At 60.4% G+C, this 19,003-nt stretch overlaps 1 protein-coding gene across 1 annotated transcript in view; it reads right to left on the bottom strand.

Moving 5' to 3' along the window:
* Window positions 1–1,718: 1,718 nt before the first annotated feature.
* Window positions 1,719–19,003, bottom strand: part of IQSEC3 (IQ motif and Sec7 domain ArfGEF 3) — a 76,584-nt gene continuing 59,299 nt past the window's right edge. Inside the window, exons 6-14 of the mRNA XM_072954433.1 lie at window positions 16,855–16,977; window positions 16,214–16,380; window positions 13,247–13,386; window positions 11,975–12,100; window positions 10,090–10,189; window positions 9,823–9,984; window positions 7,337–7,429; window positions 5,302–5,354; window positions 1,719–2,147 (exon numbers count right to left, since the gene is read on the bottom strand). Coding sequence (XP_072810534.1) covers window positions 1,719–2,147; window positions 5,302–5,354; window positions 7,337–7,429; window positions 9,823–9,984; window positions 10,090–10,189; window positions 11,975–12,100; window positions 13,247–13,386; window positions 16,214–16,380; window positions 16,855–16,977 — 1,393 coding nt within the window. The remainder of the gene's footprint in view (window positions 2,148–5,301; window positions 5,355–7,336; window positions 7,430–9,822; window positions 9,985–10,089; window positions 10,190–11,974; window positions 12,101–13,246; window positions 13,387–16,213; window positions 16,381–16,854; window positions 16,978–19,003) is intronic.

The raw sequence follows: 19,003 nt of genomic DNA, 5'->3' as shown, positions 1-19,003 counted from the left end.
GGGGGGGGGGTGCGGGGAGATGGGCTGGGAGCCACCGCGGGAGGTGGTGGCAAACTGGTCACACGTTATGGACACCCGGCTGACACAGACAGGGCCAGAAATAAACTCGCTGGGTGACATCATAATGACGTCTGGCGATCACTCACATACACACGAAACTAGGTCACCTGGGACCTCTGGGAGGAGGAGGCATCCAAGCCTCCTGACGGCCCCAGGGGCTGTGGCGGGGGTGGGGGTGGGGTGCAGAGAGCAGATTCACTCTGGACCGATGTTCGCTTCCGTCTCTTGGGACATCTTGGGCCTGGGCTCCTAGTGGGAGGGGATCTCAACAAAGGACAGCAGCGAACTGTTGGCTCAGGACCAGAGAAGGGTCCAGCCTGGCTTGTAAGAGACAGTCCCTGAAAGGGCCGTGCTTGGGGCCAGCCAGGGCACCCACCCTGGGGTCTTTGAGGATGGGCTGCCTAGGCTCTGTGGCGGGAGGGGGCTGCACAGAGGTTGGCTCTGATTCTGCTGGGCCCCAGGGAGGACAGCGAGCCCTGCTTGGCTCTCCTTTGCAGTTTTGAGGGTTTCAGCCACCCTGACTGGAGGCAAGCCTGGGGCCTTGCGGGGGAGATGGGAGGGGGAGGACTTAAAGGCCTCAGGGCTGGTTTGGGATGGCGGCAGGGGGCAGGCAAAGGCCTCTGGAGCACCTGCTTCTCCTGCCCCTTCTGCATCAAGTCCCTCCTGGGGACCGCGGAAGTCACTAAGGAGGGTGCCCTGACCTGTGGGAATCCTGTGTCTGCTGGCTGCGTGTGCCTGGGCAGATCCCCCACCTCACCTGCTTCTACCTCTGCACGTGGTTGGACCTGGTTCTCCCATGTGGGTGTGTATTTCTGCCCTGGGTGCACTTTGCTCTGGCTGGCATTATTTGGAGCTAGAGAGCAAGAAACCCTTAACACTTGCGTTTTGTAGATACAGGACCTCATGCCTCCAGGGCTCTGCTGGGCTGGCTGAGAGAGCCGAGGGGCACCCCCTTCCCCCCGCCTTTCTCGAAGCTCTCCTGAAGTTTCGCGCCCTGGGCAGGCCGGGCCCCAGCTCTGAGAATGCAGGAGAAGGCCGTGAGCAGGGGGAGGCTGTGGTCAGGACGGCCAACGTCCCTGGGGATACTGCCCCTCAGACTGCTGGGCCCGGGGGGCAGGGGCAGCAAAGCCCCTCCGCACACTCCCACCCGACCTGGCCGTCCAGGGACCCAGGGCCGACTGTTGCCCACCCAGTGTGGCACCTAGTGCCGGGGCAGCGAACCAGACCACCTCTGTCCAAGTCTCGGGTGCTGGTCACCCAGCCCCCAGTGCCTGCCTGCCTGGCCTGAGGCCTGGGGCCCAACAGACTTGGCCTGGAAGCTGGCTAGGCCCTTGGCTCCTGTTTCCCCTGTCCATGGTCCAAGTGGCCAGAATGGTGGTGGGGGAAGAGGAGGCCCGGCGTGCCTGGCTGTGTAGGGCCCCAGGGAGTGAGGGGTGCCTGCAGATTCAGGGGGAGGCCTGCTCAGCTGAGTGAGGGAAGCCGGGGCCAGGCAACCAGGTGCCAGGGGGCGGGATTCTCTTTCCAGAACGACAGTGATGGGTGACCAGGAACACAGTGTGCCGGGCGTGGGGAGCAGCAGGTGATGGGGCAGTGGGGGCTGCTGGCTGCATCCCAGGTCCTGGGGCAGCAGCGTGGCGGAGAGCGGTCGGGGACAGAGGCTACACCAGGCTCCTGGAGCCACTGGAGCAGCGGCGCCGGTGCAGCAGGGAGCCGGGTGGGCAGAACTGGTGAGGGTGGTTGTAGGGGGGCGGAGGCGGGGGCAGTGGGGGCTGATGGATGACCTTGACCGGGGAGCCTGGGCCACCCAGGGGCGTGGAGCCACAGGAGTCAGAGGAGGACGCTGCGTAGCAGGAGAGAGCCTGGCTCAGCAGGGGCTCCATGCGGGCCAAGCAGGGCTTGTCCAGGACGATGACCTTGACAATCTGCTGGCACTGCACCAGGGTCCCAGGGGGTGTGGGTGGCGGCAGAGGCAGCGGCAGGGGCTGCTCCCTCAAGGGGCTAGGCTGCAGGTCTGGTGCCGGCGCTCCCCTCTCGGCCCCCAGCCCGGGGTTGTGCTGGGACGTTTGAAGCCTGTTGTGAATTGACACCTAGTTTAGAAACAGCCAGAGAAGCGTGAAATGTTACAAGACTAATTCCCAGCTGCTAGGACTGGCCGCCCCGGGCCTCCCTTCCCCCCTTGCCCGGCTCCTGCGCCCAGAGGGGCTCTCAGCCCTCACCCTGGCCCACTCCCATCTCCCCACCACTTGGGGGCACCTGGGAGCAGGCAGAGGCCAGAAGCTGCTGTGTCCTGCCCCAGCCCGTGCAGCCTGGCTCTCTGGGCCTGGCTCCCATCTGTGAAATGGACGGTTGGACCAATGGACTCAGGTTCTGCAGTCTCACCCCATGGACCTGCTGGACATCCCTGGGCTCTGGGAGAGCCCCCACCTGCTTCCCCACCAACCTTGAGCTGGAAAAGCAGGAAAAGCAGGGGTAGTGGTCTCTGTGCCCTCCCTGCCTCTTAGGGGTATGCTGGGGGCAAAGGGAGACTAGACACGGGACGGAGCCAGGCATCTGTGAGCCTCGCAAGCCCCTCATCTCCCACCAGCTTTGTTATTGTCACTGTGGAATCACAAAGGCGACCCCAAGGGGTGATCTGGAACTGCCCGTCCTCCCAGCCTCCCCAGGGCCGTGCGCACACCCTCCAGAGCAGCCAAGGCCAGAATCAGGTACCCAGCTGCCTTCTGATCCAACCTGGGTCCTGGAGAACTTCGCTCAGCCACAGGAGGGTTTCCCAGAAAGGACTCTATAATCTTTACCTCCTGGGTCGGGCATGAGGAGGTAGCCCCGCCCTCAGCCATGGAGGTCACTGTGAACTGGCCTGGCCTCCTGCTAGTGGAGGAAGTGGGGGATTTTGGAAGGAGAGGGGTTTAATTTCTCATCCCTCCAGCTCCCCAGCCTGTCGATGTGACACACGTGCCCTCCTGACACCTGCGTCCTGTGGGGGTGGTTGAGGCCCTTCTCTTTGAGGATGCGTCCTACTGTCCTTGGGTACCCCTGCCCAGGCCTGCTGCTCAGGGGATGGGGGTGGGGGTGGGGATTGAGGCTACAGGGGAAGGGACCATAGGGCCAGGTTTAGACCAGGATGGCCCTGCCCCAAACTATCCTGCAGCCCTAAACAGCAGACCCTGACCCTATTTACCAGCAAAAGGTGCAATTTCAGGGATGCCCCTGTCCTGGACACCAGCATTCCCCCGTGGCCTGCCGGCCCTCCAGCACCATTCCCGGCCTGCCCGTTCGGTCCTCACACGCCCCTCCCACCAGGCTCTGCAGGCTGCAGGCTTTCCTCTTCGTTCTCAACCTCCAACCTTAAAAGCGTTTCTAGGCCTGAACTTCCCCCCAAACAGAGCCCCAGAGCCCCCCAGTGCCCTGCCGAGACACGGGTCCACTTTCCTCTTGGGGAGCCCTCTGTGGCCCTCATTCAGACAGAAGGCTTCTGTCCACCACTGCTGGAGGGGACGGCTCCCTTCCCCCTCTGCTGGTACTGAGTCATTCCCCAGGAGAAGGTGGCCTGTGGCAGTGGGGGCGGGACTTCTGCTCTCTCTCAGACTTGACAGCTGCCCCTCCCCAGGCAAATGCTGAGCCCCATGTGGCCCCAGCTCTGGCTCATCCTGTACCTCCTCTTCCCCTCCCTCTTTGTGGTTCCCCCTCCCCTGTCTGCACCTCCCTCCGCCCCACCGACCCCTTATCTTTAATGGTCAGTAAGTGAAAAGCAGGAGGTGACAGCAAGACCTCATTCTGACCGCTTCTCACCTCCCTGCTGATGGAAGAGAGAGAGAGAGGGAGGGAGGATGGAACATGAGCAGCGGTCACAGCTCAGACAAGCTGGAGAAGCGCCTGCCAGCGGGCGGCCAGGCAGTGACGGAGGGGGCGGAGGACGCAGGAGCTGGGGTCCAGCTGAGAGGCGGGGTGGCAAGGCTGCCCTCTGTGCAGGGAGCAGAGGCTGGCAGGGCCCTGGGGCTAGCGGGGCAGCAGCCTTGCAGACAGCCACACGGCCCTCTGGGCAGGGGCGGAGGGGAGAAGGACCCCAGGTCACTGTCCTCCCTGGGCAGTGGGCTCAGGCACGGGCGGGGCTGGTAGAAGCAACCGGAGGGCTGGTAAGATCATCGAGCGTTTGTCTGCAAGGCTGGAGAACGGGCAGCTGCGGGAAGATGGGGGGAGGAGGGGCAGGGGATGGAATACCCACCCTGGGGGCTTGTCAGCTGCTGGGGCAGGAAGCTCCTCCGTGTGAAGGTGCCCCCTCCAGGTGTGTTGGGGGTGGGGGCCGTGGGGAGAGAGAGAAGCAGCTGGACTCCCCTGGGGTGTCCCAGGCTTCCCCGTGCTTAGTCAGGCTGGGGGACAGGGCTCCTCCCTCAGAGCCCTAAGTGGGGGCTCCTCCAGCTTGGAGTGGGGGCTGGGAAAGGAGGTGTCTGTGAACTTCGAGGGTCCCTGGAGGCCTGGCAGAACGGAGTGAGGTGCTTCCCGGGGTTCCAGGGGAGCCAGTGGGGAGGGCAGGGCCCAGCAGGGCTCGTGTGTCCTCCTCCCAGGTGACACTTGGGGGCCTGGCGGGGACCAGCTGCTGTTGCTACTTCTCCAGTCCCTTCCCTCCAAGTGGACAGTCTTCAGATGCAGCAGCTCCCCCAGGAAAAGCCCTAAGACAACCCAACCCCACTCTCCCTGTTTCCTCCACCCCGTGGCCAGCTTTCCAGATGGACCAGCTGCTCTGGGCAGAAACTGTCCCCTCCCAGCGGCCCCAGCTCTCCAGTCTCCACCTTCCCTCAGAGGCATCGGGAGGGCAGGGTCTGCCCCGCAGTGATGTGGTCACTTGGGGACTGGATGTAAGAGGTGGTTCTCCGGAGGGTGGGAGGACTGGGGTCTCTGACACCGGTGTGCGGGGGTGCGGACTGGTAGGATGTGGTGTGGCAGGGATGTGCTGGAGGTGCCGTGGGCTTTATCTGCACGGGTTAGTCTGGGAGCTTGGCCTGGGGAGCTGGGCTGGGGCAGGCAGGCTGGGGAGTGAGAGAGGGCACTGTGGCTTAAGTAGGGGCTGGAAGAGTGGCATTACCCATGCTAGCAGTAACTTTTAATTGTATCTCTTGAAATTGGTAAAATGGTGAGTCGGGCTGGGGAGGCATTGATTAAAACCTGAGAAGAGAAACAACAGAGACAGTGAGAAGAGGGGAGGGGCACAGACTCACTCACCTGGGCAACCAGGCCTCCACTCACCTCCACCGTGCTCTCCGCTGCCTTCTCCCCCGGGGGGGCCGCTTCCCTTTTGGCTTTGAATGCAAAGAGCACAGGGCTCACTCTCCACCCATCCTGGCATGACCCCTTCCTCCCCAGCCCCGCACCCCCAGCCAAGCACCCCTGCAATTCAAAGGGCGGGCAGGGGACTCCAGTTGCCCCACCACTCCTGCCTGAGACGCAGCCCCGCAGCCCCAGGGGGCAGTGGGCTGGGTGTCCGAGCCCATTTCTGCTACTTAGTAGCTGTGTGACCTTGGGCAAGACGCTACGCCTCTCTGGGCCCTACCGGCTGTAAGGTCACTGATGTTTTCCTTGCTGGGCATTGTTGAGCCTCCTTTACCCATGGTCAGAGCGCCCTGGCGGACTGTGCAGGCTGGTTATGGGGAGGCCGTAGAACAAAAGGGGGCTCCTGCTCCTCGAGGGAGGGGCTGCGCTCCTTTCCTGTTCCTGCTCCTTAGCTGAGCAGCGAGGCTTCCGTGAGCTGCACTCGCCACAGGGCCTGGCACCACTAAGGGCTCGGTGATTACGCTTTCTGACCCGCCTGGCACAGCACCAAGGACCCTGCGGACCCCTGGGGACAGCCTGATGACTATTTCCAGCTCAGGCACCCCTGGCTCCCCCGCCTCACAGCAGGCATCCTAAAGCCCTCTGCAGCAGTGGGGGGCTCTGATGTCTCACACCCCAGGGGAAGGCACCATACCCGCGCTGTGCCTACCCCCCTATTGATGGACAAGGCCCTAAAGATACCCATCGCGGCCTGGCTGAGGGCTGCAACTTCCACTGGAGGCCGGCTGGGATGTGGGATGCGGGGGGGGGGGGGGCGGGTGTCCGGGAATCATTCACGGCTGAGGTTTGACTCTTGCGTTTAAACAGCTGTGAAAACAAGCATGTGCTGTGACCTTATAGAAATGAAGGGTCACTGAAAACAAGGCCGGTGGCGCGTTACGAACGCACGGTGGCAGGTCAAACCCATGCACAGAGGGGACACCACAGGGTCTCTGTGCAGCTAGAAGAGCCCCGCGTCTTGCTTGGAAAAGGACTCTCATCTCCCAGCTGGTGTGACCAGTCCTGTGAGGCTGTCACAGCTTCGCGGCACCATGTCCATAACTGGGGGTTTGGGACCAGCAGGGAGCCCAGCTCCAGCTGGTGTCTTGCTGGGACCCTGGCATCCCAGGGCTTAGCACAGGGCACACAGCAGGCACTCAATAAGTGCTCATTAAATGGAAGAATAAGTGCCTAAATCAACTCCTTCGTGAAGAGTTCTGGATGGTTCGCTGGGGTTTTGCTGGGACGGGATTTAATTCTCATGCCACCTCTCCTATTTCTATCTTATTGGGGGCAGGTGGGGTGGGTGTGGACGCACCTCTCCCCATCTCCTTGCAGGTGGCGGGGAGGTGAGGGGCCAGAGGGGGAAAGGTGGGGGTGTGGCAGTGGGCGAGGGGAAGCAGAACGTGGCCAAAGGTGGTATGAAATCTGAAGCCGGCTCGGCTCGTCTGGAGTGAAAAATTCCGTCAGAAGAAACCATTTGAGAAACTGGGTTCAAGGTTCATCTGGGTTTCGGGCGGGACCCTGGCCTGGGATCAGGAAGTGCTGGCGGCTTACTGGGAGAAGGTCTTGACGGGGCAGCTCAGGATTTCAGGCCCTTCCGGCCACCCTCCTTCCTGCCTTGCTCCTGGCCGTAGACACAGTGTTCTTCCTCGTGTGGTTTCCCTTTGCACACCTCTGACCACCCGGCGACCCGGCAGTCTTCAGAGAGCCCCGCTGTGGAGGGCGGAAGGCCTTGCACTGGGCAGGGCCTCCGGGCTCTCAGCCCAACGCCTCCACGGGGACCGTGGGCACCAGTGCACTCTGTAAGGGGACACGTTTCTCTCTCCTTAGCCCTCACTCCCACTGCTGAGGCCCCAGGAGGTGTTCGGCCGTGGGACTGAGCGTGGCCCTCACCCGAGTTCCCCAGGAACCCAAGCCTGCGAGCAGTGAGTGGCCTCCAAGCGCCGCAGGCCTGGGGTGTGGAACTCACCCGTGGGCGATCCCTGTTTCGACGGTGGGTCCACCTGGGCTCCACCTGCCTTGAAGGAGAGCGTCTTCGCCCCCTGCTGCTTCTCCAGCTCCCCTGGGAAACCGAGAGGCTCATGAATGGAGAGAAACCCTGACGTCCAGCACACAGAGGGGAGGGGAGGAACGAGGAGAGAGCGGGGGGGCGCTCCGGGACACAGGCCTCAGAGTCTGGCACCCACTTCATGGCAGGTCCCATGCCCGCTGGAACCTCTTCTGTTTACAGGGATGGTAGCCCCTGCTTGGGTGCCGGAGAGGAGGTGGGAGAGGTGGATATGAGGGAGGTGAACACCTGGGTCTGCAGCCTGGCTCTGATGCTGCCTGGCTGTGTGGCTTTAGGCAGGTTACTTAACCTCTCTGTGCCTCCCTTGCGGGGACTGAAGTGTCCACTTCAAAGCATCATTATGAGGATCCCATGAGGAAATACACTAAGGCACTTAGAACAAGGCCCGGCTTGCGGCCAGAGCTCATGCATACTAGCTCCCATGATGACATCTAGGCGTCCCTTGCCGCCCGGCTGCCCACCGCGCCCGCTTGCCCGTCTTCCTGGAGGGGAGGCCCCCGCATCTGTCTGGCTACCCAGCTTTAATTCCTCTCACTGGACTGTAAACCTGTCCCTACCTGTCTTCTGTCCAAGGTACTAGAGAACAGCCAGTCCCCTCCGTGGAGATTTGATGGTCATAATTAAATCCCCCCTCAGCTTCACTTTTCCAGGAGACAGAACTCAAGTTCCTCTTATTAAAGCCAGTCTCTTGGGTCCCATTTTCTGCCTCTCTAGTCGCCTGTCAGCCAGGGACACTGGCCTGCAAATCCCCCAGACTAGAAGCATTCGCACTGACTGCCTGAATCACACCATCGACCAATACTGAACACTTTTACTGAACTGAGAGTCGTTCCTCTTCCCCCCGGAGGGGCCGTCTCGGCTTCAGAGGAATTAGCGTTGTAATTACAGGCAAGGGATCCGAGGAACTTGGGTGCGAATCTTGTTTGGTCACTGACTGCAGGAATTTGGACAACTTCCTTAAGTCCTGTTAGTTTCCTCGTTGGTAACATGAGGGTAACGCTCCTCACCTCATGGAAGAGATGTGGCCAGAGTTAAATGACACAGTAGGCCTGGCAGTCAGCCCAGGGCCGGGCGTGTAGTAAATGCTCGATTAATGGGACCTGTTGCTGCTTTTCCCTTTTTCCCACTTCCTTTCCTTCCCGCCTCCCTGACCAGGCCCTTGCCTCCCCTCCACTGTCTCCCCTTTCTCTGCATCTGAAGAACAGGGGCAGATGTGAGCAGGAAGGCTGTTCACCCTCGACATACAGACTCGGCGTTATCTACTCCTGGGGCTTGGAGGGGCGGGGCGCCCTGCTCCGGGCTGACGGGGGAGGCGCGCCTCCTCCAGCAGTGCTGGCGCCTGCCCGTGGGCGCCGTGCTCCGGGGCTGTGCGGACCCACCTGTGACATTCTGGCCATGAGAGAAGTGGGGCCATTTCGGGGCGTGTCCTTGAGAACGTTTGAGATCAGCAGCCGAGGTGGCATTGAGAAGGGTCTGCCTGTGACCCCCCTGAACTCCAGTAGCCAGTGGAGAGCAGCAAGGGGCTTTACACCGCCCCCACCCCTGCACCAGGCAGTCATGAGTCCGTTACATGGTCTGGTCTGCTGGGTTTTTGTTTTAACCCGATTTCGTTGTTTCCTTAGGAAATTATAAATGGAAACTATTCTCTCATTTTCAGAGTAGAAAGTACACGAACTTCAGGATCAGACTTAAATGCAAGTGCCGAGTCCTCTGCTGTGAGCAGCTGACACACTGCCTGGCCCACAGGGGGCCCCACAGACAGCGATTCCTCAGCGCCGCCCTGTCGGGCCTGCCCCACCCCCCTCCCCATTCGGGACGCCCGCTGCCTCTCCTACTGCCTGATGGGTTTATATCCGTTTAGAAACGCGTTTCAACTAAGTGGCCATAGAAGGCAGACCTGGAATCTGTCTGTATTTTCTGTTTTAGTTTCTGGATCCTTTTCTATTTAACTTTCCTTTAAAGGCTCTGAAGCGGCTACTTTCGTGTGAACCTGGACTGGATCCAGGGAGAGGGCTGTCCAGGGAGCTTCGGTGGGAAGAGACATGCAGGGGCCTGGGCCTCCAGCCTCTCAGGCTGGCTGGCTCGCAGGTCCTGGTCTCCTCCTCAAAGCCAGCCGAGTTCCGTGTTCCAAGGGCCTGCATGCCGCCCCAGGGCCTGGCTGCATGGACACACACACGTGCACGCTCTCGTGTGTCTCTTCTTAATCGTGCAGCACCCACATCAGCCGTGATGGTGCAGTGGGGCGGGGCGGGGGGGCAGGAGGGCAGGAGGGGCCTTGCTCACCCGCGCTTACTCTGAAGTGCACAGGGAGTGTGTGTCTACAAGCACCCTGCTCCTGCTGACAGAAGCCTGACTGCCCAGAGGGCCTGGGGTGATCCCATCCTTACACTCTATCCGGATCTGCTCCAGCTCCGTCACCTCCGCGATGGACTCCTTCAGGTCCTCCACAAACTTCTGCATCTCGTCCAAGCCCAGGGCGCAGAAATGCAGCACCTGCTTCTTCTCGGAGCCCGAGAGCGGGGTCACCAGCGTGATGCCATGAGAGTAATCTGGAAACCAGACCCCAGGCCCCCAGGGGCCGTGAGCAGCTGCAGGTCCCTGTGCCCTCCCTCGTCCCCTCCCCCCTCTGCGCATCCCTGGCGACCGAGACTTACACTCGTTCTCGAAGAGGTGGAACTGCATGCCCAGCAGGCCCACGGACTTGCAGAAGGTGTACGTGGCAGAGCTCTTCTTCTTGGGGCAAAGTTTGAGAATCTGTCCAAGAGAGGGAGACAGGCGTGTGCTGACAGGTGTGCGCTCACACAAACGTGCATGACACACCTGGAGGAGTGAACGCCCGGGGCTCTTGTGAACACAAGTAAACACATATATACACACGTGTACATATGTACACACACAATATCAAAATATGTTTTTTACTGCACAAAAACCTCCATTTTTGTGTACTTAGAGGCCAGTCCACACTTCCTGCCCTGGTTTGTATGCCCCATCTGACCTGGTCCCTGCCTTACTCTGCCTTTATGTTCAGGCCGTGCTGTCCTTTCTGTAGCTAGAACAGGGCAGGCTCAGTCCCACCGCAGGGTCTTTGCACCTGCTATTTCCTTCCACAACTGTCCCTTCTTGCAGCTTCTTGTATGGCTCGGTTACTGTCACTACTTAGATCTTAACTCAAATGCTGCCCCTTAGAGATTCCTTCCCTGACCATCCTATCTAACAAGCCAACAAAACCAAAAAAATCCACCTTAACACCAGTTACTCCACCCGATCAGAGTGCTGGTGTCTTCACAGCACCTTCCCCCAGTTTGCTGTCCCCTTGTTAGTTTTCTGTATTTCCTATCTCCCTTCCCCACTGACATGAAAGGTCTGCTAGCAGTTGCTCAACACAAATGTGTCCTTGGCACCTTCTGAGCTGGGCTCTGGGGACACAGGAGGGGGCACAGGAGAGGATGGAGGGAGCTCCGCCCTTGGGATGCTCAGATCCCCAGGGTGTAACTCAATGGATTAATCAATAACCCATAATAAGCATTAAAAAAAAAAAGAAGGAGAAGGAAGGAGGAGGAGGAGGAGGAGGGGGAGGATGAGGAGGAGGAGGAGGGGGAGGATGAGGAGGAGAAGGAGGAGGAGGAAGGGGAGGAAGAGGGGGAGGAGGAGGAGAACTGGATATAAAAGGTAACTGCAGAAGCTGGTATGTGTTTTGACGGTAAAGCAGGGTAAGGACTAGACCGTGAGTGGACAGGCCACCTGGGAGGTGGGCTGGGAGGGCGCTGGAGCCGAATGAGAGGGAGGGAGGGGGTTGTGCAAGGTCTGGGGAGCTTCTTAGCAGCAGAAGAGCAGCAAGATCAAGGCCTGGGGTGGACGGAGCCCAGCAGGGGAGGCAGCAGCTGGGGCAGGGGGCAGGCAGCAGGGGAGAGGCGTGGAGGGAGGTGAGGTCTGTGGGCGGGCGGGGCTGACTCCACTGCTCTGTGGATGTGGACCTCAGGTGGGGATGGTTAGATCTGGGACAGTTTTAGAGGGAGTGTGGGTATGATTCCTGGATGGAGAGGATGTTGGGTAGGAGGGAAAGAGACACCAGAGCCTGCTCACCACTGCTTCCCGCACTTAGAACAATGCCTGGCATGTAGCTGACAGTCATTAAAAATGTGTTGAATGGATACCTGTGTTCAAAGAGCAAAGGACCCAAACCCCTCAGACGTGCACGTGGACAGACACACGCAGGCACACAGGCCAGCATCCCCTAGGACCAGGGACGGTGCGGGCCCCACTCAGGCCCGCTGCGCTCTGGACCCTCCCCGCCCCAGGTTTCCCATAATGAGGCAGCGGCAGATGCTCTGGGATCGAGTTCATTTCCACCCGGACTGGGTAACCGTGAGCAGATAACTTAACCTCTCTGTGCCTCGGCTTTCTGACTTACAGAGTAGGGATGGTGCCACCTGCCTGGGCTACCTCACACTGTACTTTATATGGGAAAGTCAGCCCCCAGGCAGACAGCATTCGGGTACGGTCCCTGCGCCCCCAGCCCTCCCGGCGCCCCCCGCTCACCACCAGCAGGTCGTTGAAGAGGAACACCTCTCTCTGATGCGCGGCCTGCTTCTGCAGCTTGTTCACGTCCGTCACCTCGAAGAGCCGGCTGCAGCAGACCAGGCGGCGGTGGGGCACCGACAGCACCTGGGGGAGGCAGGGCGCTCAGCAGTGGGGTGGCTGCAGAGGTCGGCCCGTCCCCCACCCCCGGCACCTGCTTTCCAGAAGAGCGAGGCCGGCCCAGGTTGACCTAACCCTCCTCTCTCCTCCCCGGCTCTTTCCCCTTCTTCATGCTTTTTAGGGAGCTGGGCTGGGCCAGAGGGGTTCGTGACACTGGAGGAAGTGAGGATGTGAGAGGAAACTGAGAAGAGCCTTGGACTGTTCACATCCGGTCACTGTGAACCCTCTTCCCTCCAAGGGCATCCCCACATCCTGGGCTGCTGCCCACAGGACGGGTCGCGGCCCTCTTCTCTGCTGCACCCCTAAGCCCAGTGTGCAAGAGGGAGGGGTCACAGGGACCCCGCAAGTCTGCTCCAGTGACACAACCTGATCCGGGGGCATCTGCAAACCTGACAGAGGCTATGGCCTCAGCACTACAGGCCCTGGGCAGAAGAGGCCACCCCCCACGCCTGGGCGGAGGGGTCCAGCCGCAGGCGAGGCCCCCGAACTGCGCCCTGAGCTGGCAGTTTGGGGAGGAGGAGCTGGAGAGCAGAACCCTTATATTTATGATATAAAATGCCTCTGTGGACACAGGAACAGAGCAGTGACCCATGGAGAACGTTCCCTTAAAACCCACTGCAGACTCAGAACATCCTGCAAACTGCCACCCAGGCCACAACTCAGGGCCCCCCCAGTGGTCTGGGACCCCCCAGGCCAGAGCCTGCTTCAGCCTGTTCCCTGCCTTCTGCTCAGGAGGACCATCCAGGAAGCCCAGGACCCAGCCCAGCCCAAACCTCCCTGTCTGGCCATCAAGGTGCTTCCACCCTAGAGCACTGGACAGTCTTTCCCAATGTCCGACTGCAGTCTCTCCTGCTGCAGGAGCTGGTAGCGAGACAATGAGGAAACCAGGCAAGTGGAAGGAAGAGGGTGCAGAGCCCGGCACACAGCAGGCACTCAGTAACGGGAAGTGAGCAAGTAAGGGGGGAGTGTTCCTGAAAAGGGAGGGGGATGCCAGGAAGAAAGAAAGGGACAGAGATGGAGATGGGGGCGGGGGCGGGCCTCGGGGCCTCAGGGAGGGGAAGCCACCCCTCTCCCCACTTCTGGGGTGAGCGCTGCCCCCTGGTGGGCACTTACTGTCTTCATGCCCACAATGGACTTCTCCACCTTGGTGACGTACGTGACGTGGTCCTCGTTGGACCTGAGCTCCTTCTGCTGAATCCTCTCGTAGATGCCGACCACCAGCTCCCTGGGGATGTCGGCGCCATCGTCCACACCTGTGCACGTGGAGTGGGAAGGGGAGGGGTGTCAGGGGCCGGCAGCCAGAGAGGGCGGCCTTGATTCTGCCCTGACCCTGCTCCAAAGCCTTCAATGGCTGGCTCTCCATACCCGCTAAATTAGGGACAAACTCCTTAGCCAGGCACCCGAGCTACCATAACACTGCCCAGCGCACACCCCCGGCCTCGCCTCCTGCCGTCCCAGACCCAGAGCCCCCACTCCCATCTCCCAGGCCTCCTGCCTCCTGTTCCTGCCTTCACTCCTGCCCTAGTTCTAGAACTCCTGTTCTAGTCTTAACAGTCCCCTGCCCCACCCCTGCCCCTCCACCCCGTAGTGTCCTGTCTTCTCAGGCTCCCCACTCCCTTCCTGCAGGGAGCGTGGAGCCCCGTGATCACTTGCTGAATGGTGACAAGATCCTCCCGGACTGGGAGCACCGGTGGGGGGGTGACACATTAAGCGAAGGCGAGCAGGGCGGCCCCGTGGTGGCGGTGCCCACTCACAGCAACGACCAGACTCCGGTGACAAAGAAGAGTCACAGGAAGCATACCAATGTGAAAACAACTTTCCCCAGGAGGTAGGCACAGAGGCAGTTTTTAAAAAAGTCTTCTTTCTACGTCTTTCTTGAATGATTATACACTTCTCTCTTTTTTTTTTAAGAGGGAAAAATTAAAAATAAAACATCTTGGGCAACTGCTCCCAAAGAGTTTTCCTAAGGGCTGGGGGATAGTACACCTTCTGTGAGCGACTCTCTGTCTCGACCCTGTCTCCTCCACGTCTGAGCTTGGTGCTGACGGTCGGGCACAGGAGCCACTCGGCACCTGGGGGCCTGGAAGAAGCCAGGCTGGGGCCAGAAGGAGCAGGGCAGGGACTGAACACACAGGCTTTTGGGTAGAGGTGGCAGATTGCCCACCTCTGCTCCTTCTGAATGCCCTGGAAGAAGGATTTTTTTTTTAAAGCAGTGACAGGGGAAGAGGCAGTGGCACCAGGGGGCCAGAAAGTGGGTGAGTAAGCCTGTGGACCAGCAAGTCTGAGAAAGCAGAAGCGGAAGCCGGAGGGAGGTTAGAAGGCTCAGAACCACCAAAGGGCTCTGGAGTTGGTGGAACCCCTGGAGGTGGAGATGAAGGTGGGCTGGAAACAGGGAAGTCAGTTGAAAATCCCTTTAGAAAGCGGTTAGACACCTCTATCCTCTCGCCCGCACCCAGCCTTCTGACGGAGGGTGCATCCTCCAGAAGAGGTGAGCCAGGAGCCCTGGGCTGGGGAACCTGAGCCCAGCCCACGTGGGAGTCTGTGCCGAAAACTAAGGGATGGAGTTGATGTCTACATATCAGGAGGCCCCCTCAACCCCTTTCCCCACAAAGATCTCAGAATGTTGGCAGCCAGACTCGTACCCTCTGGGCAGCAGATTGGACATTTCTCCTTTGAGGGATCAACCAGCTCAGGAGGAAATACCTAAAGATACTGCAGCCGGGCCTCCCTCCATGAGAACGCCCACCAGCCCGCCGCCCCACACACACTCAGAGCTTTAATCAGCCGTTCAGTGGCTCACGCTTAAGTATCAACGGACAACCAAGCCTCACCAGCCATCCACGGAAAGTCTAACCCTGAAAGCACGGGGAAAGCGGGGAAAGGGACTTAGGAGAAATAGCGGCGTGGAGGGAGAAGCTGAAAAAAAACAAACAGGTGGAAGCGCGCTGTTCGCATCTTCAGAGATAGCTAAGGGGATATTGCAGCTACAAAGCAGGAACAAAATGCTGTAAGAAAGAGACATTCAGAGAGCCAAAACAGAGTTCCTGAAAGTGAAAACTATGCCAGCAGAAGTGAAAGACTTAGCTGGAAACTTGAAAGGTAAAACTGAAGCACATCTTTGAGAAAGTCCCACAAGAAGACACAGGTGGCAGAGAGCAAGCTATAAAGATCAGAGGCTCAGACTAGGAGGTCTAACATCTGGATAACAGGAGCCCCGAGAGTGAGGTCAGAGAAAATGCGGACGGAAAATGATCAAGTACAATATTTAAGAAGAGTTCCCACAACAGGAGCACGCGTGTTCCTAGACTGACCCAGCACAACGGATGAAAAAAGAACCATAACAAGCACATCACGCAGCAAGTTCCGAGCACAAAGGACAAACGGAAGAACCTAAAAAGTTCAGAGAGAGTGAAAACGCCAAATACGCCGGCGGTCAGCACCGACAGCTAAAAGACAACAGAGCGACGCCTGCAAGATTCTGAGTTCAGTGTTTCCAACCGGGAACTCTGCTCCAGCCAAACTCAGTCAGGAGTGAAGACTGAAAAAGACATGTCCAGACTTGCAGACTCCTGAAGAGTTTGCCTCCAGTTTACCTTTCCTCTGGAAGTAAACTGAAAACAAGGAAGCGATGACATCCAGGAAACCTGAATCGACACATGAGTTAGGAGAGGACCTGGCTGGTGAATAAATGCCAGAAAGTTACCCAAGGCCGACCCAACCAGACCCAAGACCTAAAGTCATGGCTCTCCTCTCCTAAGTCATGGAGTCGGAGGGGCCAGTGCTGCGCAGGCACCAGCCATGCTGCCAGGGGCCTGGAGGTCCCCCAGGGGAGGACATTCTGCAGAGGACAAGGGACATCAGCCAAGGGCCCTTGCTACTGGCTGTCGGGCTGTGGCAGTGGCTCCTGGAGACTCCACGGATGCCTGGCATGCAGACCACTTCCCCGGGCTGCTACGGTGACCAGGCCCAGAGAGCAGCACCCAGTGCCCTTGGCCATCAGGGTGGCCGTCCACAATCTCCCAGGGAGAACCCCAGCGCCCGCCCCTACGCCGCAGGTTGCGGAGGAAGCCCGCCCCCTACCCCGCAGGTTGCGGATGAAGTCCTCCAGCAGCATCTTCCGGTCGGGCTTGATGTTGGGGCTGTACATGTCGGTGTTGAGCAGGATGACGGCGAAGGCCAGGATGAAGATGGTGTCGGGGTTGTGGAACTGCTGCACCTCCTCGGGGTTGCACATGCAGTAGCGCTGGCTGCGGGGGGACGTGGTGTGGGTGACGCGGGGCCCCACCCGCCCTGAGCTCCAGCAGTGCGGGGCATCCGGGGAGTCTGGTTCTCCCAGGGCTCTGGCCCAGGGAGGCTCTGTCTCAATCCGTTGATCGCTGTCTGCCTGGTACCCTGATCCGCGTCCCCACCAAGGGACGAGGCAAGTGTCACACACCCATGGACCCCCCAACACCCCCACCCCCAGGTGTCAGCCTCACACAGATGCTCGGGAAAGCTGTGTTGGCCGAGGGGACAAGTGAGGTGCCAGCAGGTCACCTGGAGGCCTGGTGCTGCTCCCTCCCGCTTAGAGAGCCCGAGGGTTCTGCCCCTCTTCTTTCCTTCCCTCCTGCCTCCCCAGCCCCTCCTGTCCCCCAGGCTCCCAGCAGCCCTGCTCCCCCCACCCCACCCTCCCCCATGCCTAGGCATGTGTGACAGGGGTGGGGCTGGGGAAGGGGTCCCACCTGAAGGCCTCTATGAGCCGCTCCACCTTCTGGGCCTCGCCCTGCACGCGGATGTGCGCCTGGAACTTCCGCAGAGCTTCGTCCAGCTCCATGGCAGAGAAGTCCATCTCATCCACCACGCAGCTGAGGGCAGGAGGGGAGGGGGTCGTGAGGGGGTGGGCCTCCTCGCCCACTAGAGCTGAAGAGGGAGGCACAGCCCACCCGCTCGCTGGAAACCCTCGCCCTGGTGGGGAGGAGGGACCTGGTCCCTGTGACCAACTGGGAGGGGACTTACCACCCCCCAGGCTCTCCCGTAGCCCAGGGGCCCTCCTTACCCATCCCCTCACCTGACACACAGCCCTGTGAGAGTGGGCTAAGGGTCTCCCTCCCCCAGCAGAGAAGCTGGGGCCCAGCAGCAGCTGGCTGTCCACCTCCCGCCTCCAAACCCCAAGGCCTTTCCTCTCAACCCCACAGAGTACAGAGTCAGAGGCTTAAATGGTGAACAAACACAGTTTCTCCTCTGTCCTCTCGAAGGCCTGTCGAGGCCCAGCTCTCTCCCTGGCTTCCAGCCACCATTTGGGAGTCTCCTCTTATGCCGTCCCTCCCAGGTCTGAGGGTCTGCAGCCAAGGAAAGCCCGCTCTTAGGTAAGTGACAAGTCGGCTTCATGTGGGGGGACAGTGTGACAAATGTGGCCAGATTCTGGGCCTGGGCCAACCACTGAAGTTTTGTGACTTCAGACTCACCTCTTGGAACCTCAGTTTCTTCTTCTGAGAAAGGAGGGTCAGAGTCCTATTCCCCAAGGACCGTTCCACCTCTGAAATGCCACCTCTGACCCTGGAGAGTTTGCCTCTGAATGTCCCCGTTCAGTGCATGGAGGGGGACACGTGCCAAGCACCCTCACCAGGCAGTCTCACTCCCCTGGCTCGGCCTGCTCCTGGGCCCTCCCTTTCTGGGGTCTAGTGACCAGTGTCCCCAGGGCCGTGAGCAGCGAGACAGGAATCTGAGTCCCTGAGAAGCAGCAGGCCTGACAAACCCTGAGGGCCGCAGAGGCTCACACGTGGAGCTGACGTCTCCCTTTCCGCACCCACGGGCTGTGCACTCTCCTCCCTCCTGGTCCCCCCCGCCCACCACGCACTGCCCTCTTTCTGCTCCTACAGCCCTCGGCGCGTGCCACCAGAGTCACAGCCTGCAACCGCTGCCCACCTGCCCCGCCTGCGGAGTGCGGCTCAGTGCCCAGCACGCCCGGGACTCAGGAGACGCGAGCCAGTGGTGGGCGAGTGGAGGCACGCGCCCTGAGCAGGCCCCTCCCGCTCGGTGATCCTGGCTCCATGGTCAGATTCTAGGAGAAAGCAAGGAGCCCCGTGGTGGTAGTCAGGGGCCTGGTGGTCAGTGGCTGTGCCTCCTCCACTGCTCTCGAGGGATCAAGGGAAAGCAGGCCTCACAAGGCCGCCTGGCAAGGGCAGGGCAGGGAGGGAGGGGCTTGCTTCTTCCTCCCCACGGGCAGGGCAGATGGCCACCTGCAGTCTGGGAGCCACGCTCGGCTTGGTCAAACCCAGCCTTCTCTCAGGCTGTCAGCCTGGGGTGGGTGCGGAGAGGGTAGGAGTGGAGATAAAGATCTGGTCCAACAATGAGAACTGGCCGCGTCTGGCATCTGAGATGGACAACAGGCCCGGCCAGGGGAGAGGCCACTCTCACTTCCCAGCAGCTGTTGCCCCTCCTCCCTGAGCCGCGCCCAGGTGAAGGGAAGGGGGGCTCTGACAGCAGCGCCATGGGGCCCACACCTGTGCCCCCAGCCCAGCCCAGCATGATTGAGCCGGACGGTGATGCTACTGGGAGGAGGCAGACCGGGGCGGCCAGGGAGCAAGAGGGCTGGGAGCCAGAGCCGGGGAGGCAAGGAGAGAGAGACAGAGACACAGAGACAGTGAGAGACACGGGGAGAGAGACAGAACAAGAGAAACAGAAAGAGGAGAGAGAGGGCAAGCAGACAGAAGGCAGGAGAGAGGAGGGGGAGGAGTCACGGCAGGCTGGGCTGGTGGGCCTGCGCGCAGAGCGGCCCCTGGGCGGCCTCTCATCCTAGAGACCTCCCCCAGTTCTCACAAGGCCAAGGGGGAGGCAGTGCGCCCTAGCCCGGCCAGCCCTGGCACAGAGATCTGGCGCCCAGGAGGACCC

Source organism: Vicugna pacos, chromosome 34 (assembly GCF_048564905.1).
Source record: "Vicugna pacos chromosome 34, VicPac4, whole genome shotgun sequence".
Taxonomy (NCBI): Eukaryota; Metazoa; Chordata; class Mammalia; order Artiodactyla; family Camelidae; genus Vicugna; species Vicugna pacos.
The sequence above is the reverse complement of the archived record's forward strand: the minus strand, read 5'-3'. Positions and strand labels throughout refer to the sequence as shown.